The sequence below is a fragment of the Ranitomeya variabilis genome, chromosome 6 (assembly GCF_051348905.1).
Source record: "Ranitomeya variabilis isolate aRanVar5 chromosome 6, aRanVar5.hap1, whole genome shotgun sequence".
NCBI lineage: Eukaryota > Metazoa > Chordata > Amphibia > Anura > Dendrobatidae > Ranitomeya > Ranitomeya variabilis.
The window spans coordinates 407,908,043-407,935,773 of NC_135237.1; the positions used below are offsets into that span (position 1 = coordinate 407,908,043).

Here is a 27,731-nt window from a genome sequence, read left to right on the forward strand (position 1 = left end):
GCAACAAAAACGCGGCAGAAACTGATACCTGTGTTTTTTGCTGCGTTTTTGTACTTATCCATTGCGTTCCAAGGGTGAAAAAATGCTGCAAATACGCAGAAAAAATGCTGAAAGAAGTGACATCCTGCAGTTTTCTAAATCAGACAAGAAAATAAAACCAACGTGTGAACATAGCCTGAAACAGCATCCAGACCCTATAATCAGTGAAGTGGTGTAGATTTGGCAATAAGGGTGAATATTAGAAATGTTCACTCAATGCCAATTTGCCAGTTCGACACCATGGGGTGCCATTTTGGCAAATATTTTATTTTGGACAACTGAACACAATATATTACACGGCATACAAATCATCATTATATCATCATCATTATATTCTTCATATAAAATGGTTCTTTTGTTTCATTACAAATTTGAGTTAACTGTGTATACTTAAAATTTTGATAAACTATTAGAATTTTAAGTAACGGTATATAAAGTATACCCAAAGAGTTTTATATAGCCAATATTGTCAAATCTGCTCATCAAAAAATATAGTGCCATTGTCAACATTTCCTAATAACTTTATAACACCCTCATAATAACACAACAGCACACCTATAACACTTCTATACTATAAATCTGCACTGACATCCACAATGAAATGTGCATATTACATGCTGGTTTTGTTGGGAATCTAACTTGTTCATTTGTTATCAATCTAATTCATTGCATTTCTGCTACAGATAGAGATTGATGTGGATTTTAAAAAACAAGCAGCAAGTTTAGAATTCACACTAAATTTTGTATCTCTGGATCTGAATGGGGTTTGTTAAAACCCAGCTTACTTAGAATGTACTGTGCATGGGTGTGGAATTCTGATGTAACGAGTGAGTATGTAATGTGTGCCCCCCGGCCACGGGGAGAACCACTCATGGTATAATGATCTTGGGAGTCACATAACACCAGGATGGGATGTCATTGCAGCCATGTAGTGATATCCCTGCAATAAAATCGAGAAATATAGCACAAAACTAGCCAGCGAAAAAAGAAAAATGGAAACACAAACGTGGCTTAAAATTGTTAAGAAATCTTGGTTGTAAATATTTACACAGAATTATATAAATGACTAATTGATTCAGTCACTGTTCTCTGTGACTATTGTATAAATTAGCCAAATCAAATTCTTAAATTTTAATTTATAAAGTTTTGTAAGAATTTCTTTGATATTCTTCATATGATCTTTCAGACCAACTTGAACCTTAAGTTTAGGAAATACTGAAAACAAAGCTTTTAGGTACAATCATTAATGAGAAAAAGAAATGATTATGTTCTTTACAAATCTCACCAAAGATTTCACACCAGATTTTTTCTGAAATAGCAGTTTTTAAACACTGGCAGGAATATTAAAGGGACTATGTCAGATCGAATGTGCTGTCCGTTCTACAGAAACCATGTTAAAGAGCAGGAAAAACTTCAAAAATTGATTTATATTTGTGTGGGAAAAGAGTCTAAATGTTTTGTTATTCATTGACTTAAGGGAATTCTGCAAGTTCTGAAAACCCCTGTCAGCAGTTTGTTTCAAAAACTGTGCTTTACTCACCCTCCTTGGGTCCAGGGCTGTGTCTCCACCGCTGAAGTCCATAAGTGAGCTTTCCCGAGTTGACGGGATGAGCCACTGATTGGCTGCAGTACTGTTGATGTGATGTCAATGCTGCAGACAATAATAGACCCTGGGAGCTGCAGCAGAGACTCATTGCTGGACCCAGGGAGGGCAAGTCAAGCACACTTTGTTTTTTAAAAGTTGGGGGACAGGGGTTTTCTATCTACCTATGCTTGGTTTATAGATAAAACAATGAGATTAAATGTAGATAAAAGGGGATATACAATATTGCTGACCTCTAGACTGAAACCGCCCTTGTCTTCGGGCCTGCAGTGCTTACTGTCTCCATCTGCTCTGCGATGTGACTCATGATTAACATGGAGACCGTGGGCATCTTCTTCATGCTCATGATGGAGTTGCCATTCCATTTGATCCCTCAGCTTGGGCTGCTAAGTGCATGAGCAGTATATAAACACAAAATAAAAAAAAGACCAATGTAGGGGGGTAAAGTAAATAAACAGACATATACAACGCAACATAAAGGAGAAAGACTGTAAAACACTACAGAACAAAGAAAAGCGTGAACAGGAAGACTAACTTAAAAATGGTGGCGTAAGACAGAGATGAAAACAAAACCAAAAACAGGATGAGCAAAATGATGGGTTGAAATATCTGCAAAGCAAAAGAGAAAAAACGGGGGGGAAAAGAACGCAAACACTGGTTATGAGACGCGCATGCAATGAGAGATGCATGTGTCACACCAACAGCAAGCGTGTGATCAATGAAAGCATCGGCAAACCAATTTCTTCCCCAATTTATAGTCATATGGCTAAGACTATGGTGTAGTTGGTTTCATGCATTAGAAGGGCTAGAGCAAATACATAGCATTAAAGCACTACTGCAGTGTTTTTATGTTTTTTATTTTACCGTTGGAGTGGTGCCACAAATGTAAGTTTCCTGTCCCTCGTACTATACTTACCAGCTGCCATCTTCATCTGTTCTCAGCGCCGCTCCGGTCAGTCTCAGGAAGTTTGTGACTTGCCGGATCGCTCCAGTGTTTGCTGGTGAGCCGCAGATCATTACTCAATGTAAGTAAATGAGAGCCAGAACGAGGCTTTCACGGACTTACACTGAGAACGTGTGACCGTTACCTCTGACGTGAGTCCGGTCAGTCAGAAGTTGCAGTCACAAGATGGTGGAGTGGGCCTGGAACAGCACTGGGCAGAGCTGCAGACGGCGCATGGTGAGTATAATACCAAAGTCAGGGCTCTTACATTAGTGGCACCACTCTAGTGCTGAAATAAAGAAATAACAAAACTGGAGTGGTGCTTTAAAAATGATCATTAACGTGAATTGGCCGAAGCCTAATTAGCTATTAGGTTATAATCTAATAACGGTTATTGCAAAAAATGTGCTCAATTAGTTGTATGTTTACCTTTGATTATAATTTTCTAGTGTATATACAGATTAAATCTACATTAAAAAGTTACTTGATAATTAAAATGGATTATTATCTTGTACTGATCCTGTGTTACAGTCTGTATTATTGGTCAGAGCTGCATTCATGATTCTGAAAGGTAAAGAGCTGAAATCTCCAAGCATGCTTTCTAAGAAGTGTCAGCGGTTCAATTAAGCTTTCAAAGATGTATCTGAGGACAGGCTTGTTTCTATTAACAACCTGCGGACTATAAAGCAGGTCTGGACTACACTACAAGCTGTAACTTATGACCAGTACATGTAGATTAAATGTGTATACAAACTGTACAACTGTCTTCAGAGGCGAGCGTGCAGTTTAAGATTTTAGTTTTCATTACTAGTTAGCTGGGGAAAAAACAGTATCCATGTGTTAATGGCAAAAAAATAATGTGAATATGCAACATTTATTTACCTGAAAGTCAGTCATCAGATCTTTTCCAAGATTTCCAATAGGAGAGTCTCGAGAAGCTGAAGTCAAGTTGGACAAGAAACTTGACGATTCAGTGAGGTGTGGCATTGGGGAGAGATCTTCTGCACGCTCTTTTAGACCTTCACCCGAATCCTCAATCATGTCTAGAAAACTATTCAACTCTTTCCTGAACACTTTCATTTTATTATTGATGCTGTTTAAAACATTTGACCCAGCAGCATCTTCCTTCTCTTGACAAGTCTTGAGCACCTCCTCCACAGATCCTCCAATCATCTGCAACTTGGCATCATAGATTAGGCTGTCTGTGTCTGAAATAAGACGGTCTACGGTTTTTCCTAGTCGATCGGCCTCATGTTTTATGCTTGTAAAATATTGTGCATCTTCTTGCTTTTTAGCCAGTTCCATGCAGAACAAGCCCCCGATTTCTGATGGTTTTACACTTTCAAAACCAGAAGTTTTCTCATAGGCATCTTCGGAATCACTCTCTCCACCAATAGGGCCTTCCCTCTTTGGTTGAACAAGACGTCCATCATCACCGTCACATTCTTTTTTCCCTGCATCACTTTCTGCATCACTATCCCTTGGACTTGCTGTTCGCATTCCCAGGTGTGAAACAAGATCATAACGTTGCACGTTTGACAGTAGAACTCTGTTTTCATATTGAAGTTTCATAACTTTAGCACTTAGGTCGCTTATCTGGATTCTAGCAGACTTTAGCTCCTCCTGTAAAGAACCATTGCATTCGGAGGAATTGTCATCAATCCAGACAAGGTCCTCAACTGGTCCAAACTTGAATCTATTTAGCTCTGTTGTAAGTTGTTTATTGTGATCCTCTATCTCTGAAATGGATCTCCTCAAGAGATCTGCTTCCTCCTCCACAAATTGGAGATGGCGTCGCAGCTCTGTGGCAGATTCCATGGAATCACCAAATGGTGAGGTAGGAATGCTTGAAACATACTCCCTGCTTAGAAATTCTTTTTCATACTGACACCTGAGGTCTTCCATTTCTGCTTTAATGCCCCTATTTTCCACCTCCAGCTCAACAATTTTTCTACCGAGAATATTTGCTTCCTCTTCCACCAACTTCAGACGCAGTTTTAGCTCAGCCTCTCTTGTGCTGGGTGGGCCTCCGGATTCCCCCGTTAGGAAAGGACTTTCAACATCTCCGTAAATGGACTTGTATTTCTCTAGTTCTTGCTCTACTTCATCTTTCTCTTTTCCAAGTTTTGCCATTTTCCTTCTCATTAATGCTGCTTCTTCCTTTGCAAATTGTAGCTGGCACTTTAGATCAGCATTGTCCTCCTGGGCATTAGGAAATATACATCCATGTTAAATGTCTGCTATTATGAATAAATTATCATGGCATGCTAACTCAGGAGTATGACCCATAGGCAGAATTAGGCAGGGTATCTAATTCTTATATTTAGCCCTCTAGATGTTTTATTACCCTTTAATTACATTTCACAATTTTTGCGAATATCTGCCTAGGTGATCTCTAGTGGTTTTTTCTTATTGAATATAACATAAAAAAGATCTTGATTACTATATGTATAGGTTCCCACAGAGGGAATTATTCTCTCCTGGACTGTTAAGTCTAGCGAGCACAATTGCAAATATTCCAAAATAAAAAAACAAAACAAGGCAAAAATCCATTCAATTAAGTCACATCTCAGAAGACATAGGGGCATACACATCACTGGATGGGTTGGGGGCATACACATCACGGGAGGGGCTGGGGCATATACATCACAGGAGGGGCTGGGGCATATACATCACAGGAGGGGCTGGGGCATACACATCACAGGAGGGGCTGGGGCATACACATCACAGGAGGGGCTGGGGCATACACATCACAGGAGGGGCTGGGGCATATACATCACAGGAGGGGCTGGGGCATACACATAACAGGAGGGGCTGGGGCATACACATCACAGGAGGGGCTGGGGCATATACATCACAGGAGGGGCTGGGGCATACACATCACAGGAGGGGCTGGGGCATACACATCACAGGAGGGGCTGGTGCATACACATCACAGGAGGGGCTGGGGCATATACATCACAGGAGGGGCTGGGGCATACACATCACAGGAGGGGCTGGGGCATACACATCACAGGAGGGGCTGGGGCATATACATCACAGGAGGGGCTGGGGCATACACATCACAGGAGGGGCTGGTGCATACACATCACAGGAGGGGCTGGGGCATACACATCACAGGAGGGGCTGGGGCATATACATAACTGGAGTGGCTGGGGTCATAAACGTAACAGGAGGCATGGGGGCATGTACATCACAGGAGGGGCTGGGGCATATACATCACAGGAGGGGCTGGGGCATACACATCACAGGAGGGGCTGGGGCACACACATCACAGGAGGGGCTGGGGTCATAAGCGTAACAGGAGGCATGTACATCGCAGGAGGGGCTGGGGGCATACACATCACAGGAGGGGCTGATCCTGGGACAAATACATTATAGGAGACGCTGGGGCTGTGGTCTTCATTGGTGGAACAGAAATGCAGAATGCGCTGACTCAGCACACAAAGTACATGGGGCCAGCATGAGGGCGTAATCCTTTATTGCATGTGCAGCAGCAAGGAGTAATTAAGGGGTCCGCGGTCGGCAACTTGCCAACCCGAGCACTCCGGTTCCCAAGGGCTGGAGGTTCCACATCCCTGTCTTATAGCTCATATTAATTGGTGGTATATTAGTATTATATACATATAAATCTGAAATATCACAAGTCTTTTACACAGTTGAAGAATTAAATAATATATTTTTTTTAAATAAGTAAAAATCCAGATACCTGACTGGAAGTCTTTTTATCTTTGTGCATCTCTCGACTTCCTCTTCGTTTTAGTGTGGTCTGAAAAAAAGATAAAGCCTCTGGTTATTCAGAAATACTGAACTGACCGGTGAGCAGAACTGTAAACTTAACCAATGCACTAAGGGTCGTTTTTTCTCCAAAACGACGCATTGCGACGTACGTCACACAACGCTAGTGTGAAAGTAGCCTTAGGGGTGAAGTTTCTCCTTATGCATAGAACCAAGATGGTGTAAGGAGACTTATAGGCCATGTAATGCTCTTTTAATATGCAAATGGCCTCATCAGTGCAAAGCAAGAGAACTGAAAGAGAAACTTCACCCCTTTGTATCCCTGTCAGAGGTCTCTTACCCAGCCCAATCAATTTTCCTGCTTAGCACTGAGGGGCATATGCCCCAGAAACATGGGTCTGCAAATGGAGTTTCTGGTTTTGCCTTCTTATCCTAAATTGTGTGACCCCTTAAAATAACTTTTAAGATTGCGCCTTACAATAGAGTACTAGCGTTTCAGTCCTCTTTCTCTCTGAAGCGGCTGTTACCAATGCCCTGGTAAATACAAAATGAAATGCCCCGCTCCATCATAAACATCTGTAACTGGGAAAGAAAAAGAATACAAATACGCAACCTGAGTTACATACTTGTCTTAACTGTTAAGTCTAGCTAGGTTGTCACATTGGTTCCCGGAGATATATATGTCTTACTATACAATATCGACTTCATATTTTGCTATAATAAGAAGTCCCCTGTGTGCAGTAAAATATCTCACGCAAAAATTGCCATGCGAATTGCCAAGGTTTCCGATGCAATTTTTGGCCGCACGACTTTTACAGGCCAAACAAGTTATCAAGTTAAGAAACCCCACGTCAGAACTGTGCCGGAATTTTGCACTGAATGGGTATAGTTTTGCCTTTTCTGCCATGCGGCACAATAAGAATACACTCTTATGGATGTCAGTGATAGCCTACATTACAAAAACCAGCACAAACTTGTTTGTTTGTTTTTTATTTACAGAGAGATACTAATATAATGTTCACTAATTTCCTTTAAGAAAAGGCATACCCAATTTTTTACGCAATAGACAAATTACATCACATATTAATGAAACTTCGTATTGGCAAATCCTAGTAAGTGCAATATAGTGGGAATGGGAAGCACTTTCAGTGAGAGTCAGTGCGCCCACTCGTCTGTGCAGCGTACCACTGCATACTGTACAGGATAATTGCTGCCAATGATACTCTATAACCCTGTCTCACTGTGGGTTCACGCTGGGTAAAAACAGCTCACATAAAAGCTGCTACTTTGCTCTGTGGTGGCAACGACATAAGGCATCTATGACTTGCAGTGCGACTCGGCTAGCTCTATATTTAACTAGAACCCCAAATGTCATGGCTGCAGACATTATACGCATGTTATAAGGTTACAGAAATTATTAGTAATAAACTCTAAAGAGCTCAAATATATGGAAAAAGAAGATTTAATAATCACAGCTGTCCTCACATACTTCTAACCCCTAAACAGTGAGCAACAGGGTCAGCTGTCAATCCGCAGATGTTCCCAGGGTAAGCCCACATTAAATACACTGCTCAATAATGAAGCTACAACACCAAAAGGGAAAAAGTCAAGGATTTATGGAAATGGCAAGATGGAAAGCTGTATTAATGATATGCAAATACTCAAAAATGGAAAATCAACGGTGGTAAAGTATTTTGTGACATACCGTATATACTCGAGTATAAGCCGAGACCCCTAATTTTGCCACAAAAAACTGGGAAAACTTATTGACTCGAGTATAAGCCTAGGGTGGGAAATGCAGCAGCTACTGGTAAATGTCAAAAATAAAAATAGATACCAATAAAAGTAAAATTAATTGAGACATCAGTAGGTTAAGTGTTTTTGAATATCCCTATTGAATCAGGAGCCCCATATAATGCTCCATACAGTTCATGATGGGCCCCATAAGATGTTCCATATTAAAATATGCCCCATATAATACTCCATACAGTTCACGATGGGCCCCATAAGATGCTCCATAATAAAATATGTCCCATATAATGCTCCATAAAGTTTATGATGGGCCCCATTAGATGCTTCATACAAAAATATGCCCCATATAATGCTGCACAAAGGTTGATTATAGATGCTCAATAGAAACATTTGCCCCATACAATCCTGCATAAAGGTTGATTATGGCCCCATAAGATGCTCCATACAAAATACTCCCCATATAATGCTCCATAAAGTTCATGACGGGCCCCATAATATGCTCCATACAAAAAATATTCCCCATATAATGCTGCACAAAGGTTAATGACAGCCCCATAAGATGCTCCATAGAATAATATGCCCTGTATGCTGCTGCGATAAAAAAAAATAAAAAAAAAAAATGACATACTCACCTCTCGTCACTGGGGGGCCAGGTGCCGGTGTCCTGAGCAGGCGGGGGACACCGGCGCAGTATGTGAGCCAGGTGCCGGTGTCGCCGCTCCACCACCACGAGACGCTGTGTCTTCCGTCTCTCTGCAGTGACTGTTCAGGCAGAGGGCGCGCACTAACCACGTCATCGCACCCTCTGACCTTAACGTCACAGCCAGAGGACACGGAAGACACCGCCCGGCGGTGGAATGGGGGCAGGTGAATATCGCATGGCTCACCCTCCCCCGTCATACTCACCCTCCTGGCATGGTCTCTGCACTTCCCTGCTTCTCCATTGTCTCGGGGCGGCAGCTCCTTCCAGTGCGGAGCAGTGATATGGTATCGCTCATTAATGTAATGAATATATGCTCCACGCCTATGGAAGTGGAGTCGCGTGCATATTCATTACTTTAATGAGCGGTACACGTGACCGCTGAACACAGGAAGAGCTGCAGGCGCCGGAGACCATCTGAGAAGCAGGGAAGTGCAGAGACCGCGCCAGGAGGGGGCGAGTATGATGTGACAGCCGCTGACTCCTGCCGCTCCCCCTCTGCTGCCGACCCCCTGGGACAATGACTCAAGTATAAGCCGAGAGGGGCACTTTCAGCCTAAAAAAAATGGGCTGAAAATCTCGGCTTATACTTGAGTATGTACGGTAATTATCAAAGAAGGTAAATTTATCACACCAAACACAGACATAATAAAATTATAAAATATCTATACTTTAAAGATGACTTGCTGCCAGATCAATAGGGCCCAGTTTTCGCTCCTATTTTATTCCCGTCCCCCTAATTATCCCGTTTTCTTAATTAATTGTTGCTTTTTATGGTCTTTACCAAGAGGGCATCGCTTGCAGGATAATAATGCAAAGCTGCCCCAAGACATGCCTCCAGATAATCCGGTGAGCCATGCCATATTTGTAAAGACCATAATAATTAGAACCAAATACAAAGGCTAACATCTCTGGAATTGTATGAAAGATTAAATTAAAAAATACAATAAAAACTGAATATGTATTGGAGCAGTGGGAATAAAAGAAGCAAAAACTGGAAACTTTTGACCTTGTGACGGGTTCTCCTTAAAGGGTTGTTCTCAGTTGTCATCTTTGACTGTGCACTATCTGATGCTGTAACAGGATCGGAGGAGCACAATAAAGATGGCCGGATCGTTTGCTCCATGGATCCAGCCAGCTTTAGATCCGTGCTGACATTGCTGCCATGAAAAGGACCTGTAAGCACTGTGCATGTTCAGATACGCTGCTAAACTGCAGAAGTGGCCAGTAATGTAGAGCGCGAACATTAAGCAATAAAATTATGAATCCCTCCATCCTTGAAAAAAGAGATGATTTTTTATAAGATTAAAATTGTAAAGTAGCTTCCTTGATGAGCACTTTGCCATAGTAGACTTTGTTCATGTGGAGACAGCTCCTTTAAACACCGGGTATATTGGCATCATATTTGATAAATGTGGGTCAATGTCTAAAATCTATATATGACCCATATATATTATACACATACACACATTGTATCCTTTCCCTATGAAGACAGAATAGATTTCATATTGTTACCCACAAATTGGGCGTGCGTAATTTCCACACGTCCTAATGTACCCTCATAGCCGGTCCTTGCAGTTTAGTATACCTGGAAATGCACAAGCGGTCTAATATGGATCCTGTATGTGAGCATTACAGGTCAGCCTGTCACCATCCCATGATTTACAGTCCACACACCTAATAAGAGGCCTAGGGCACATTCCCACTAGATATTTATCATATGCTGAGCAATATGAACAGTTGCCAACTATGTAAAATATTTCCCTGTGCCATCTGCTCCCCTGGCAGCCTATACAAGCTTGTTTTGGCATTTCTATCTCTGTCATTAGACTAACAACATATCCAGATAACAGATTATTACAATAATTGCCTTAATTTTCCCTATTCAAAGCAATGCTGAAGGGGTGGATAAAGTTTCTGTTTGTACAACACTCTCCATCAGATATAACTTTTTATTCCCCTTTACTCTGCAGTGTTACATCTGCTGTGAAATGATGGCAGGGGTTTCTGTTTGGAAAGTCTTGTTTCATGAACCGCGTTAAAAGAAACTGAAATCAGAAGAGGATGGCGGATCTGAAGACTGTCTCTAGCTCTGCAGGACCTGTCTTGTCCTGCATTATACAAACAACCCAATGAATGAGCACTATGTAATGGCTTATTTCCCCAGTGGTGGCGCACAGGGAAACTAAACAGATCCTGCCAGGATTTCCAGATTGCAGCTGATCGCTGGGGATCTAGGATGCTCTCTGATCAGCCTTTTGTCAGGAAACTCTTTTAACAAGCAGTCATGTACAACGTAGAGAATTGCTTTAGAAAGCGTGCACAAGACAATGTACACAGGTGGCATATTTCAAAATCCACAAATAAGATCACTGGAAGAGATTCACAAGCTCCATTCACATGGATTTGAGGACAAAGAGTCGATTTTCAAATATATATATACTTTGTCCACTGGCACAACACACAATAAACACCTATTTCTATCCATTGCAGATGAGTAGTACTCTCATTCCATTACAGAATCACATAATAGCAAAAAAATATTTGAAAATGAAACAGAGGGTTGGCCAACCTGTTCAAAGTCACTATGTGTCCCAATGTACCACAAAAGCTTGTAACCCGCCATGCTAGTCCGAGGAGTGTATGCGGATAGGGCCCCGGCGGACGGCACTTTCCAGTAATATCGTCCTTTCTGAACGGAGCTGTAGGTTCCTATGTGACGTCACAACAACTATGGTGCGCAGCGTACACCAAAAATTCCAACATGTTTCGTCAGGGACAGGTGGACATTGCATGCGCTATCCCTGACGAAGGAGATACTTTGGTACAGTTGGACACATATTGGCTTTGGAACACATTGGATAATCCTTTGTTTTATGTGTAATTTAATTCAATTTGCATTATATATTATTTTTAATTGTAATTTTGAGCAAAAACCTTATACTATTAGATTTTCAAATAAGTGACATGCTTTATCTGTGGCACATGTACTTGGGTTTTATTTGGGATTTCAAAGGGTGAAATCTACAGCCAATTCCTTCACAAAATCCCCACATAACACAAACATTTTGTGTTGAAAATATGCAGGTGATTCCCACAACTGACATTTTAGAAAGTCCAGAAATTCTAGATTATGCTGCCAATGGTAAAGCATATTGGCTTATTCTAATTTCAAAATAAAATCTAAATGAACATGTCAAGAATCGCAATGGGATCTGGTCACCAGATTTTACCAAATAAATTTCATACACTACTAAAGAGATCTCTCAGATCTGATGAGGCTGGTGAACTTACTTTAAACATGTATGCCACAATTGCTGTATAATCCTTTGCAGATATTTCCTTATGCTCATCTTAACACCAGGATATACAGCCATTCTGAAATTGATTTTCTAATAAGAACATAAATCTTGATAAATAGAAGCTTTGTCTTTTTGGATTTGAGGAACAACTAGAAATGTGATACACAAGTCAGCAGGAACGCCATAACCTGACGTGATGATTAGTTACTGTACAAGTCTGATGTTCAGCCCCATAGACAAGAATTGTCCAGTATTAGTATAATGGACCGTAGAATACCTAGTACCGGGTAGGTCACAATAGAAGCTAATAACAAGAAGGTATAGAGAGCACCCGATCAATAAAGCTTTAAATGGTTTACTAGATCAGTCCTTGAGAGGTGGTAAAATGACTGTGATCGCGTCCTGGGAAGCCACTCAATAGGAGAATCAAATTCCTCGACAAGACTGAGAAGATGAAATCAGATAGACGAGCCAAGGGCATGACACTAATAAGGTGACTGGGAGCACTGGAGACATAGGTGGTTTACAGAGCGTACAGAAATACTCACATAGGAAAATTGTAAATCCTCATCTAGGCACGAGGAATTCTCATTATTTGGGAAAGTGGAAACCCTGAATTAAATCTTGTTTTCTTCAGGCAAGATCAATAACGGGATTATTAAAAACCCCTTGTAAACAGAGCAGGAATATTAGTGCAATCCCATCTACTGTGCATGATCTGTAACATCCGAGGCCCCTGACTAATGTATAGCCACATTAGGACATACAGTAATGGGGTGTTGGGAAGGACGAGAAAACATCCAACAGCAATAATTATATTCATATGAATGGAGTGGATGTCGTCTCTCGTCATCAAGATGAAACATGGAGCATGTGAGGTAACTGCATATTAACCACTGCACAATAATAAGTCAGTAAGCAGACCACCCATAAAGCCCCTCTAGTGGGGACTGCAGGCAGTATATCTTATCAAAGGTAACAGGGCAGCTTGTTCATGGATACCTTGAATTGAAGCCTGGCTGCACAATGATCTGGTACTTCAGAGAAAATATGGTTTGAAGTTCCGGCTGTGGACTAGAGGGATATATCGGACTAGTCTGGCGCCACCCGTGCATTGTTGAGGTGATTGCATATGCAAATAGGGAGAGACCTGTCATTCACACTAGACACATAGGTTCCCAGCAGATTAGAGACTGCCTTGTCGTTGGTTGCTGGGCGTCCATGAACTGGCCAAATTATGTGCTAAGCATCTCCATTTTTTCTTATTATCTAGAGCAGCAATGCTATTCATATTTCATTTATTACATATTTACATGCTTTAGCACTACAGAGGGCAAATTTATTTGTTTGTTAAAATGCTAGTTAATCCAATCTGGATTCCATCCTGAAACTGCCCATTTCTTATTATAGACAAGGCTTTCTATTGCACAATAGCAATAGAGAGAATAGTATATTATTTCACTAATCATATGAGTGCCATGAAAGAATAGCTATGAATCCATTGCCTTAAATAATCAGAAATCGAAAAACCAGAGTATCCAAAAATCACATCTCATCTGTCACTAATTGAAAAATAGTGTCATCTGTATTGTGACCTTGCAATGTTGACTCAAGGTCACCAGTGGTTGGGATCAGTGACTCACACTTTGCCATTAGACTCCTGGACAAGCAGCACTATCCTGGATACCATCTGAATAACTCAGAAAATCACCGCTCTCTACACATGAACTTAATGTAAAATTGCATTTTAGAAAGGCATGTGCACAGAGCAGATCTGGTCTTCTGATTGATGGACGTGTACAAAAACATGGAAATGGATATACAATGTGAAAATTAATCATTCCCTTGGTATAAGAAAAAGCGCTGTATCGGCTGTGAGCGGAGTGCTCTTCTATGCTATAAATGGAAGAGATGTGTAATGGCTGCCAGGATCAGGTGCTTACCATTTACAAGCATCCAGAAATGTAACAGCCCCCAAGGTAGTGCATAGAAGACGCCAAAATCAATAGGTCAAGATACGGTTATAATCTCTTCCAGAGTTATAGCTCCTTATTTCTATGCTTGAAAGCAATTTATTCCAAACACTAAATGTGACAGATGATAATTTCCATCTGGACTATTTCAGCTGCGTAATTTTAGTGCACGGGTCTGCACACATATCGTGTCCGTGTCCCGTAATATGATAAGTGTCACCGATCAAATGCAGTCTTTTTTATATCACTGCCAGGTCAATTTCTTATAGGAAAACTAAACATAGAAAATAAAAAAAAAATTAAAAACTTCTCAGAACTTTTCCTCCTATCTTTTTCCTTAGCAATGATCCTTTTTTGTCTCACATTTCAATAAAAAAAGAGACATATACTGTATAAAGGAATCTTTTGTATGTGTGTCAGGAGCTCTACCTTGTCCTCTCTTCTCCTCCCTCTGCCTTGTGTGTGGCTGTAAGACAACTAACTACAGCAGAAGCCTCCTTGCTGTGTCCTTCCTGCCGGACATGCAATTGCCAAGCCAGCACCACTCGCTATGCGGACAGCGTTTCAGTCACTCACCAGCCTAAGGGCGGTTTCACATGTCCAGATATTTCCGGTACCAGAAAAATCGGTACCGGAGATAGCCGTGTAAGTGTGCTCACATGGTACATCCGTGTGGCACACGTGCAGCAGCCGTGTGCCGCCCCAGGACCACACGGACGGCCGCCAGGAAGCAGCGCTACAGTAAGCTGCTGTCCCCTGTGTGTGGTGCTGAAGCCAGCTGTCATCTGCTCTCCCCTGCTCGGCCGAGTGTACACTCTCCGTGCTCACGGACTGCTGCGGTAGAAACAGCGCTACTGTAAGTGTGTTTCCCTGCGTGTGGTGATGAAGCCGGCTGTCATCTGCTCTCCCCTGCTCGGGCGAAAGCAGCATGAGCAAGGGAGAAGGGATGAAAGAAAACCCGACGTGGGGTCCCCCCTATATTTTCCAACCAACCCAGCAAAACTCACAGGTGCGGGCTGCTATTCTCAGGCTGGTCAGGGGCCATGAATATAAGCCCCCCAGCCTTAAAAAAAGCAGCCTGCAGCTGCCCAGAAAAGGCGACTCTATTAGATGCGACGATTCTGGAGCTTTGCCCAGTTCTTCCCACTGCCCTGTGGCATTGATATATGGGGTAATATGGGGTTGATGTCACCTTGCTATTGAAGGTGACATTAAGCCGGCTAAGTAATGGAGAGGTGTCAATAAGACATCTATCCATTACTAATCTCACAGATGTGAAAGAGTTAATAAAACACACACTAAGAAAAAAGTATTTTAATCCCGGTTGTAAATGTAAATGCCCCCAGATATGGATTACTGCCTGGGACTTGACTGTATGGCGGACAGGTATGGGATATTGTTGCTTTTTTATTTTGGAATTTTTTACAGGAGAATGAGGGCTTCGCTTGGATTGAGCGTGCAATAAAGATATTGAAAACCTGTGTGTTTCATTATTTCATTCAAATACTTTTTTCTTAGTGTGTGTGTGTGTGTGTTTAATTAACTCTTTCACAACTGTTGGTTTAGTAATGGATAGATGTCTTATTGACAGCTCTCCATTACTAAGCCGGCTTACTGTCACCTTACAATAGCAAGGTGACATTGACCCCTTATTACCCCATATGCCAAAGCCACAAGGCAGTGGGAAGAACCAGGCAAAGCTCCAGAATTGTCGCATCTAAGAGATTCGCCTTTTGTGGGCAGCTGCGGGCTGCTTTTTTAAGGCTGGGGGGGGTCCATATCAATGGCCCCTTACCAGCCTGAGAATAGCAGCCTGCACCTGTGAGTTTTGCCGGGTTGGTTGGAAAATATAGGGGGGACCCCATGTCGGGTTTTCTTTCATCCCTTGCTCGCGCTGCTTTCGGCTGAGCAGGGGAGAGCGGATGACAGCCAGCTTCATCACCACACGCAGGGAAACAGCACTTACAGTAGGGCTCTTTCTCCGGCGGCCGTCCGTGAGCACGGAGTGTGTACACTGTTCTCCGTGTGCGGGACGTATTGCAGTACGTGCTGCAGGTAAAAAACGGACATGTCTCCGTGTTTTGCACATGGACACACGGTCCGTAAAAACACACTGACATGTGCATTTGAATGGGCCTACGTGTGTCAGTGTCTCCGGTACGTGAGAAAACTGTCACTACACGTATCTGAGGCACTGACGTGTGAAACCGGTCTTAGGGTACCGTCACACAGTGCCATTTTCCATTATCATCGCTACGACGGCACGATCCGTGACGTCGCAGCGTCGTATGATTACACTGGTCTACAGCATTTTGGTGCCAAAGATATTTAATCGAATTTAGGGTATTTTTGGGGTGCTGATTCTGAATATGTCATCAGTTTTGCCAGATTGGCTCAAGTTTTTGAGATTTTTGGTATCTTATTTATAGCACTTGTTGGTAAATGCGACGCATCATCTCATTAATTTCTTTGGATTAGTACTTGAACTGAGCAGTTCTCAATATAGTTTTGTGTTAATTAGTGTTCTAAAAGTTTGTTCATAGCTTGATTTTTGCACTAACTTTATGTTGTTGTCTGTTTTCCAGTGAAAAGCATGAACTCATCAAGAAGAAGTTGTCTTAACGATCCAGACTCATGGCAACACAAGATCTATTACTTATAAATGAATAAAAAACATGACACAGAGAATTAGTGGAAGAAAAATGGCCGTGATGTTTATTTAGGGTTAACCAATGAAACACATAACTTTAATTTAAATAAACTCATATAAATATCCAACTTCCAATAAACCAAATCCAATCCGCCCAAACAAATGGGCGATTTTCCCGCCAATAAAACACCACGACAAGGACATAACAGAGGGAGGGTGGGTGGGATCTTCTCTTCTTCACCGCAACGGCGGACTGACAGCTGTCCATAAAAAGTGGGTCTTTATATAGTTTAAATAATCTGCCCAACAACCAAATTCTCCAATGAAAAGCCGTTAAAAATGGCGCCAAAGACACCAGTTAGAACTGGTTCTTCTAAAAATAGTTCACCTGGGCCAACTGACAAGACCCTAAAATTAACCCTTAAAACTAAACAGGGCCATAATAATAGGCCATAACTCCAAAGATCTGTGCAGCCATGAGACCCCCCCTGTATTCTTTTTTGACTTGCGGGGGGGGGACTAGCATGGCAACACAAGATCTATTACTTATAAATGAATAAAAAACATGACACAGAGAATTAGTGGAAGAAAAATGGCCGTGATGTTTATTTAGGGTTAACCAATGAAACACATAACTTTAATTTAAATAAACTCATATAAATATCCAACTTCCAATAAACCAAATCCAATCCGCCCAAACAAATGGGCGATTTTCCCAAAAGCCAAGCCTCAGAGAGGCGAGGCCCCCCCCAAACCACACAGCCATTTTTCTACCATCGTCTGTAAATTCAAGTTAAAAATGTCTAACCCGATGTCCGATAAATGGACCAAATCGTTCCTAAATAGTCCAGGTAAAAAACCCTCCAGCTCCTCGTGTCTGAAGGAAAAACCACCAATTAAAGGTAAAAATTTACTCATGTTCCTATTAACTCGTTTGCGAATCTTATCTAAAAATGACAGATTACTGTCAGACCACAAAAATCTAGGTACTATCTCAGAAAAAATGAAACCAACCGATGGGAATGACTGCTTTAGGTTGCAAATGTCCGATCTCATGAGAGCTAATAAATCAAGAGTTCTCACTTTACCAAGGTCATTACCAGCAAGATGAAAAATGACTAAGTCTGGGAAAGGAAAAATTTTAATACATCTCTTAAACTGAAAGCAAAAATTGGACCAAATCATGCCCCGAACACTATGCCAATAAATTTGAACGTCAGTAGAATTAAAAGAAAGGTTCTCAGAATAAACTCTCTGCCTGGCTCTCTTCTCTGCCCAAAATATGAACGAGTGTCCCACAATCCAGACTATGATAGGACCTGAAAGGTAAATGAAGAATTAGTAGTCATAGAGCTCGTGGCGAACATACAATTTGAATCTTCCAGAATCCCATCTACCCAATTTCTGAATGAAAGCATCATCCAAACCCGCTCGGGATGCCTCAGTAGCAGCACCTATGCGAAATGAGTGGGAGGTAATCCTTAAATGTTGACAATTCAAAAAACATAAGCATTTTTTTAAAATGGCATTAAATTGAAATATTGTGACTGGAGATCTGTCCATATGAATAAATAATGAGCCTCCGCTCTCAGGCCTTATCAGGAGCCAGCGCTTTAAACTAGAAACTGGGCATATTGCAGGGACAGAAAAAGAGTTGACTCTCAGCCTAGACCCCCTGCCCAATTGGTCAGTTTTTGATTTTCTAATAAACAATACCAAATAAGAATCATGAATGCTAATGTCAGCAAATAGCAAACCAGAAGGCTCTGCTTTCCTAGCCGACACCACTTCACCAACCCTTAATGCTCCAAAAAATGTCAGGGTGAAAATTGTATGAAATAGCAGGCTCTCCTCAACCGAAATACAAACCTTTGAAAGAACTAAACATAAATCCTGTAAAAACGAAAAAGAGATCGGGCGTCTAGAGTCTGCCTTAAAATTAGATCTCTTCAGACCTTTTAAAAATTGTTTTACAGGAAAAAAAACCGGTTAAAGGGGGGCTACCCCTTAATTTAAAAAAAAATGACACCCCCGCAAAGGATTTGGCTATCGCTGAATGAGAAAGGCCTAGCTTAGCCAGAGATTCAGCAAACCTGAGGCCTGAAAAAGCACTAGATGTGTTGTAATTTAGATTGTTCAGCATACAAAAATTCACCCATCTATGCCATGCGGCCGAGTAATCAGCCCATGATCTGTCAGAAAGTGCGTTCTTAATACAGTGAGGAATCAGCTCAAGATTAAATCCCAAATCGACTGAGGGCAGGGAGTCGGTTCCAAGTCTGCGACGGGTACCTGTGAACGAAAAATTGACCGCTCATGCCTAGCCAATAAACCCGCAGTAACTGACCATTTGCTTAAACCCCGGTTAGCCTTAATCCAAATATTGCATTTTAAGCAAGTTAAAACTAACTGCCTAAGGATAGCCGAAGCCCATTTATTCTTTGAAGACAGGGTATTAATAGAGAAAATTACTCCTTGGTTTAAGGACAAAATGACAATTCTAGAATCCTTAATTAAAGGGCCCCATAAATAAAGCCCTAAAAAAATTACAAAAAGTTCAAAAACCATCTCAATGTTTGTAATATGACCGTCCATCCACTGAGGTGGCCACCGAACGGTGCACCAGTGAGATGACAAGAAAACACCACCGCCAAAGGTGGGGTCAGCTGCAACAGAAAAGGGGATGGAATCAGCAGAGACAAAAGCGGATTGCCAAGAAGAATGTCCGTTGAATTCAGAAAGGAATTTAAGCCAAACTTTAACATCCTCCCTCATCTCTGAAGAAATTCTAATATGAAAAGAAGGAGATGTTATACCTGCAGTCGCATCATATAACCGCCTAGAAAAAACTCTCCCAAAAGGAATTATGCGGAGTGCAAAATTAAGTAAGCCCAGTAAAGATTGGAGTTCTTTTAAAGTCAGCTTTTTCTTGGACAGACAATTATTAAGAGCGTCAGTTAGTTTGGTGATTTTATCGATCGGGAGTCTGGATTCCATCTTGACTGAGTCTAAAGTTATTCCAAGAAATTCAATGGAAGTACAAGGAAAAACAGTTTTTTCGTGGGCAATAGGGACCCCAAAATAATCACACATTCTCAAAAATTTATTAAGTGTGTCCAAGGCAAGAGTGGAATCAGGGGGACCTACAAAAAGGAAATCATCTAAATAATGCAAAATTTTGACATTGGGGGAATTGGATTCCAAAACCCAATGCAAAAATGACGAAAAAGTCTCAAAATAAAAACAAGATAAAGAAAAACCCATGGGGAGGCACTTGTCAAAAAAGAAGAGATTTTCAAAATAAAACCCCAAAGAATTGAAACCCCTGGGATCTATAGGAAGTAGACGAAACGCTGACTTAATGTCTGACTTAGACATGAGCGCGTTAACGCCGACAGACCTAAGCATTTCGATGGCAGAATCAAATGATGAATAGCTAACAGAGCAAACATCTTTATCCACTTCATCATTTAAAGATGAGCCAGGGGGGTAAGATAAGTGATGAATTAAACGGAAGGACCCTGAATCTTTTTTGGGAACTAAACCTAATGGGGAAATTCGAAAATTCGTAAAAGGAGGGGAGGTGAAAGGACCTGCAACCCTTCCCAGTTTTAATTCGCTAAGAATTTTATCCCTGGCTACATCCGGATTAACCGACAGGGAAGGCAGGTTTCTTACAATATTGCATCCGATCCCTTGAAAAGGTGGGACAAAAAAACCTTTCAAAAAACCGTCAAAAATCAATTTACTGCTCTAGAAGTCTGGGTATTTGTTTAGCCAATAAACCAGACTTTCCAGCTTCACTGGTGTCTGAGCCCTTTGAAATAGAGTCCCTTGAAAGTGCCTGTTGTGCGGACTGTTTTTTAAAACACCTCGACATAGAGTGTGCGTTTCCACAAAACGAACACTCGTGCCGAAAACGACAATTACTGTTCCACTTACAGCCGGAGTCATTGAAAGCAAAGCAGACACCTTTCTTAGGGACGACTGAAGGAGCTTGTTTCAAAGATGCCTGTCTCTGAGGCAGCATCAAATTTATCCATAATCCGACATCCTTTATACCCCAGGAGAGGTCAGGATGAACCGCCAACTTTTGTCTAAAGGATTCATCATAGTTTAGCCAGGCAAAACCGCCAAAGTTGCGGTATGCCTCCAAAACTATGTCGATATGTTGAAACAATTTACTACATAACTCTGGAAATTTCTCGCCGAGAACAGCCGAGTAGATGGAAAAGGCTTGTAACCAATTATTAAAAGATTTAATGTGACCACGTTTAGGGTCATCTACATCAGATTTATCGTCACGCCTTTCAGGTTTACTATGCTGTTCCCTGCGAGGAAGGAGCGAGAATAAATCAACATATTGATTGCTCCAAATCATGTCTTTAACTGCAGAACTTAAATGAAACCCTAAAGGGGAAAGCTCGCAAGTGAGGGCTTCTTTAAAATAATTTTGAGGACATGAAGAGGGAACTGTGACATTTGAATTGCTAATATTGTTAGCTGAATGAGAAGAGGACTTAAAAACCTCACCCAGCGTTTCTGACATCACATCCCTGATCATGTTTTTAATCTGAATATGTGAAACAGACAGGGGCACACAAATGTTCTCACCGCTACCGTTGTCTTGAATGCTGGGATCTGGTTGGCAGCCAGCGCTCCAGCCCTCCATGCTGGGCGAGCGCCGCTGCATTCCAGCTGGAGAAGGCTGGCAGCAAACATCGGCTTGAGTTGCTAGAAGATCAGACGCAGGAGCAGGAATCTTGATAGAAGATGCAGCCATCCCCGGCGGAGCGCCTGACAGAGGGGTTCCTGCAGCGCTTTTACGGCTGCACCTCACCCCCGATATGCCGGCGCTCCTGGATGACGTGGCTGTCGCTGGTTCCTGACGCGGATGCAGATCTCGCGCTGGACTGCGCGATCTCGTCTTCCTTGAGCGGGAAGATCTCCTGGCCGGAGCTTGAGCACGCCGGCGTGGCTGGACTGAGGACCGCGATGCTGGAGACGGCGGCAGTGCAGGACCCGGAACTCCGCTGAAGGACGGTGGAGCAGGAGCGACTTGAAACGAAGAATCTTCATCAGACGCCGGTAAAGGAGGGGGGGAGACGGCATCAGAAGCTACCGGTTCAGGTTCTATAGCCAGGCAGCTCTTCAGCCAATCTACCCCGCCCTCCAAGCTGGCTCTGGCAATCAGCTGCTGCACCAAGGCTTCCATCCCAGAGGATCTTCTCTTCTTCACCGCAACGGCGGACTGACAGCTGTCCATAAAAAGTGGGTCTTTATATAGTTTAAATAATCTGCCCAACAACCAAATTCTCCAATGAAAAGCCGTTAAAAACGGCGCCAAAGACACCAGTTAGAACTGGTTCTTCTAAAAATAGTTCACCTGGGCCAACTGACAAGACCCTAAAATTAACCCTTAAAACTAAACAGGGCCATAATAATAGGCCATAACTCCAAAGATCTGTGCAGCCATGAGACCCCCCCTGTATTCTTTTTTGACTTGCGGGGGGGGACTAGCATTCTGTTACATTTGTGGTGAATACACACTGCCAAAACATAGAAGAAACATAACAGACTTCGTAAAAAAAGTGTATTTTGCCTATTTTGGGGTTATGCTTGGGGACCAAGACAAGTTTTGGGCACCACACATAGTGTGCAAAGCATGTATCGAATTATTACGAAAATGGAGCAAAGGACAAAGAAAAAGCTTCAAATTTGGTGTTCCAATGGTGTGGAGAGAGCCAAAAAATCATCATGATGACAGTTATTTATGGTAAACACAGGTACAGGCACATCTTCACAATGAGGGACAGGCCTTCTTGCAGATTCCATGTTACTCAGTGGCATTTTCATCGCTACGACGGCACGATTCGTGACGTTCTAGCGATATAGTTACGATCTCGCAGTGTCTGACACGCAGCAGCGATCAGGGACCCTGCTGAGAATCGTACGTCGTAGCAGATCGTTTGAAACTTTCTTTCGTCGCTGGATCTCCCGCTGACAGCGCTGAATCGGTGTGTGACACCGATCCAGCGATGCGTTCGCTGGTAACCAGGGTAAACATCGGGTTACTAAGCGCAGGGCCGCGCTTAGTAACCCGATGTTTACCGTGGTTACCAGCGTAAAAGTAAAAAAAAACAAACCGTACATACTCACCATCTGATGTCCGTCAGGTCCCTTGCCGTCTGCTTCCCGCTCTGACTGACTGCCGGACGGAAAGTGAGAGCAGATCACAGCGGTGACGTCACCGCTGCGCTCTGCTCTCACTGTACGGCGGCACTCAGTCAGAGCGGGAAGCAGACGGCAAGGGACCTGACGGACATCAGATGGTGAGTATGTACGTTTTTTTTTTTTTTACTTTTACACTGGTAACCACGGTAAACATCGGGTTACTAAGCGCGGCCCTGCGCTTAGTAACCCGATGTTTACCCTGGTTACCAGCGAACCTCGGCATCGTTGGTCGCTGGAGAGCGGTCTGTGTGACAGCTCCCCAGCGACCACACAACGACTTACCAACGATCACGGCCAGGTCGTATCGCAGGTCGTGATCGTTGGTAAATCGTATAGTGAGACGGTACCCTTAGTCTGGCGCTTCTTATCTTCTTGCGATGCCGCCCTCTTGCTTGCTTCTTGTGGATCACGCGACCCTGTATCATACACACAGGCTCCCCGGAGTCTCGCTCCTGAGCAGTCATACTTATCTGCCCTGTTGAGGGCAGAGCAAATTCTTGCAGTGCGCAGGCGCTGGGCCTCTCTGACCTTTCCCGATGCCTGTGCACTGCAGTACTTTCCCCTGGCCTCAACAGGACAGATAAGTACGCCTGCATAGGAGAGCAATGCCGGGGAGCCTCTGTGGATGATGCAGGAACGCGTCATACACATGAAGCACAGAAGGAGGGCGGCATCGCAAGAAGATGGGAGGTGCCAGACCAAAAAGAGAAACACCCATTGGACCAGACCGCCCTGCAGGTGAGTATAATAAAAGTTATTTTTCTTCTCTTGCAGGTCGGATCGGGGGCTTATATACAGCATTATAGAATGCTGTATATCAGCCCCGAAAGGGGGTGGCCATAACTCTAACTCGTATCTTATTGTGAATCTGTACTACGAAATGTTGTATAAGACATGGATGAAAATAAAAAAAAGCTTGAATCACTGACTCTAATCCATTGCTCTAGTGACTGTAACAGGACATCATCTGATCACGTCCCGATTCTGTTTCAAGACGACTGAAGCCAATCACAGGTCTCAGCAGTTAGGTGAACAAAAAACAGGATGCCATCTCCTCCTGCCCCACCATAGTCCCCCAAAGTGGTCTGCACTGGAGCCACTTGAGACTTTCATAAAGTGCCGTAAATCGGCAGTGCCATAGATGATGCAAATGGAGAGGAGGCTTCGCTCCATCCTGAACGGGGCTGCAGAACCCTCACATAGGGGATAAGTAGATTTCTTGGGAATAACAATTAAGAAATAATGCTCTTTTTGCTTTTATCCTAAGTCATATTGCACGACTCGTTAAAGGGTTGATTGTGACTTGTAGGATCGCTACTTCCAATAGGTGGCGCTGTAGAGTTTAAGTCCTCTTTTTCTCAGAAGAGGCAATTTGCATATTTAAATTCCCAGAGGAGCATTGTACGGCAAATAAGCCTCCTTACCTTGACAAGCCAGAGATGGTATGTCACTCTCCATAAGGAGAAACGATACCCCTTAGACCCCATGTCCAGAGCCTCTCACCTAGCCAAATCAGTTCTCATGCTTCGCACTGACGAGGGCCAACAGCCCGAAACACCGTGTCTGCGAATTGAGATACTGATTTGGCTTTTATCCTAAGTCATATTGCACGACTCGTTAAAGGGTTGATTGTGACTTGTAGGATCGCTACTTCCAATAGGTGGCGCTGTAGAGTTTAAGTCCTCTTTTTCTCAGAAGAGGCAATTTGCATATTTAAATTCCCAGAGGAGCATTGTACGGCAAATAAGCCTCCTTACCTTGACAAGCCAGAGATGGTATGTCACTCTCCATAAGGAGAAACGATACCCCTTAGACCCCATGTCCAGAGCCTCTCACCTAGCCAAATCAGTTCTCATGCTTCGCACTGACGAGGGCCAACAGCCCGAAACACCGTGTCTGCGAATTGAGATACTGATTTGGCTTTTATCCTAAGTCATATTGCACGACTCGTTAAAGGGTTGATTGTGACTTGTAGGATCGCTACTTCCAATAGGTGGCGCTGTAGAGTTTAAGTCCTCTTTTTCTCAGAAGAGGCAATTTGCATATTTAAATTCCCAGAGGAGCATTGTACGGCAAATAAGCCTCCTTACCTTGACAAGCCAGAGATGGTATGTCACTCTCCATAAGGAGAAACGATACCCCTTAGACCCCATGTCCAGAGCCTCTCACCTAGCCAAATCAGTTCTCATGCTTCGCACTGACGAGGGCCAACAGCCCGAAACACCGTGTCTGCGAATTGAGATACTGATTTGGCTTTTATCCTAAGTCATATTGCACGACTCGTTAAAGGGTTGATTGTGACTTGTAGGATCGCTACTTCCAATAGGTGGCGCTGTAGAGTTTAAGTCCTCTTTTTCTCAGAAGAGGCAATTTGCATATTTAAATTCCCAGAGGAGCATTGTACGGCAAATAAGCCTCCTTACCTTGACAAGCCAGAGATGGTATGTCACTCTCCATAAGGAGAAACGATACCCCTTAGACCCCATGTCCAGAGCCTCTCACCTAGCCAAATCAGTTCTCATGCTTCGCACTGACGAGGGCCAACAGCCCGAAACACCGTGTCTGCGAATTGAGATACTGATTTGGCTTTTATCCTAAGTCATATTGCACGACTCGTTAAAGGGTTGATTGTGACTTGTAGGATCGCTACTTCCAATAGGTGGCGCTGTAGAGTTTAAGTCCTCTTTTTCTCAGAAGAGGCAATTTGCATATTTAAATTCCCAGAGGAGCATTGTACGGCAAATAAGCCTCCTTACCTTGACAAGCCAGAGATGGTATGTCACTCTCCATAAGGAGAAACGATACCCCTTAGACCCCATGTCCAGAGCCTCTCACCTAGCCAAATCAGTTCTCATGCTTCGCACTGACGAGGGCCAACAGCCCGAAACACCGTGTCTGCGAATTGAGATACTGATTTGGCTTTTATCCTAAGTCATATTGCACGACTCGTTAAAGGGTTGATTGTGACTTGTAGGATCGCTACTTCCAATAGGTGGCGCTGTAGAGTTTAAGTCCTCTTTTTCTCAGAAGAGGCAATTTGCATATTTAAATTCCCAGAGGAGCATTGTACGGCAAATAAGCCTCCTTACCTTGACAAGCCAGAGATGGTATGTCACTCTCCATAAGGAGAAACGATACCCCTTAGACCCCATGTCCAGAGCCTCTCACCTAGCCAAATCAGTTCTCATGCTTCGCACTGACGAGGGCCAACAGCCCGAAACACCGTGTCTGCGAATTGAGATACTGATTTGGCTTTTATCCTAAGTCATATTGCACGACTCGTTAAAGGGTTGATTGTGACTTGTAGGATCGCTACTTCCAATAGGTGGCGCTGTAGAGTTTAAGTCCTCTTTTTCTCAGAAGAGGCAATTTGCATATTTAAATTCCCAGAGGAGCATTGTACGGCAAATAAGCCTCCTTACCTTGACAAGCCAGAGATGGTATGTCACTCTCCATAAGGAGAAACGATACCCCTTAGACCCCATGTCCAGAGCCTCTCACCTAGCCAAATCAGTTCTCATGCTTCGCACTGACGAGGGCCAACAGCCCGAAACACCGTGTCTGCGAATTGAGATACTGATTTGGCTTTTATCCTAAGTCATATTGCACGACTCGTTAAAGGGTTGATTGTGACTTGTAGGATCGCTACTTCCAATAGGTGGCGCTGTAGAGTTTAAGTCCTCTTTTTCTCAGAAGAGGCAATTTGCATATTTAAATTCCCAGAGGAGCATTGTACGGCAAATAAGCCTCCTTACCTTGACAAGCCAGAGATGGTATGTCACTCTCCATAAGGAGAAACGATACCCCTTAGACCCCTTTTGAAGTCTGACATTTAAAAAAAAACTGCCCATAGTCACATATATTGATAAAAAATACAAATTCCAGCAATGAAGTATCTGACACTCTGGGGAACAGAGCATCTTACTAGTAAGTGTATTCCATTACCATGTAAGGGAACATTAGCAGCGACATGCTGCAACCATACAACAAAACATCACATTTAAACATATTGTGGAGGCTTTGTTAGTTGTAAGTATGATGTAGACATAACACTGGTCCGGAATTATAATCCAGCACAATACAATCGCACAGAAGTGGTGGGGATAAAATGTTCGCTCAGTGCTAGGGCAGCTTTGAAACCAGTCCACTTCATAGTTTTTGGTTTGTTTTTTTCTTTTAAAAGAACAATTTAATGTTTCCATTTAAGGCCATAGCCGAGTCTCAGAACTCACTTCACAGCGATCCTGTTCTGCTGTCAGAATGCTTCCATGCTTTATAGATTTTCTTTCTTCCAGTTTTTTAAAGGAACCCTGTGAAAAAGGTGCTATGCACAACAGACTCTGTTGCAAAATGGACTTCTACAAAAGCAGATAAATTGCCAGTAACAAGCGTCAATTGATGATATAGGAAGACAATCAGCGCTCATTTACTCATTGCATTTATAGGTTTCAATAATCACAAGGTTTTTGTACAGTCGTCTGTGCAATCGTTCATCTATTCCATTATAAACAGCAGGAGGATGCACGGTTACATGAGGCCATATGCTGGGAAAGGCCCTTCTGAAATCTTAGTGGAATGACGTATCTTTATAAACAAAACATGTGCATGAGATTGTTATTCTCAAGCAACACACAATTAAAATATACCAGCCGTCAGGAGCCGACATACTGTACTATGGGTACAACCTATGCAGCTGCACAGGGGCCCAAATGGTAAAGGGACCATGGCCACCTCCAAAGCATGTGAATCTGTATATCTACTGGATTGCAAGTGGACCATATATTGTTCTTGCACAGG

General features: G+C 42.8%; 1 protein-coding gene across 5 annotated transcripts in view; it reads right to left on the minus strand.

Annotated features, from left to right (window-relative positions):
* The window catches only part of MTCL1 (microtubule crosslinking factor 1), a 177,035-nt gene that overhangs the window by 53,024 nt on the left and 96,280 nt on the right, over positions 1–27,731 (minus strand). For 3 of the 5 annotated variants that reach the window (XM_077270216.1, XM_077270218.1, XM_077270219.1), the window contains exons 4-6: positions 6,295–6,354; positions 3,468–4,787; positions 1,876–2,028 (exon numbers count right to left, since the gene is read on the minus strand). In XM_077270216.1, the coding sequence (XP_077126331.1) occupies positions 1,876–2,028; positions 3,468–4,787; positions 6,295–6,354 (1,533 nt within the window). The remainder of the gene's footprint in view (positions 1–1,875; positions 2,029–3,467; positions 4,788–6,294; positions 6,355–27,731) is intronic. The other 2 variants (XM_077270217.1, XM_077270220.1) reach the window with 2 other exon arrangements.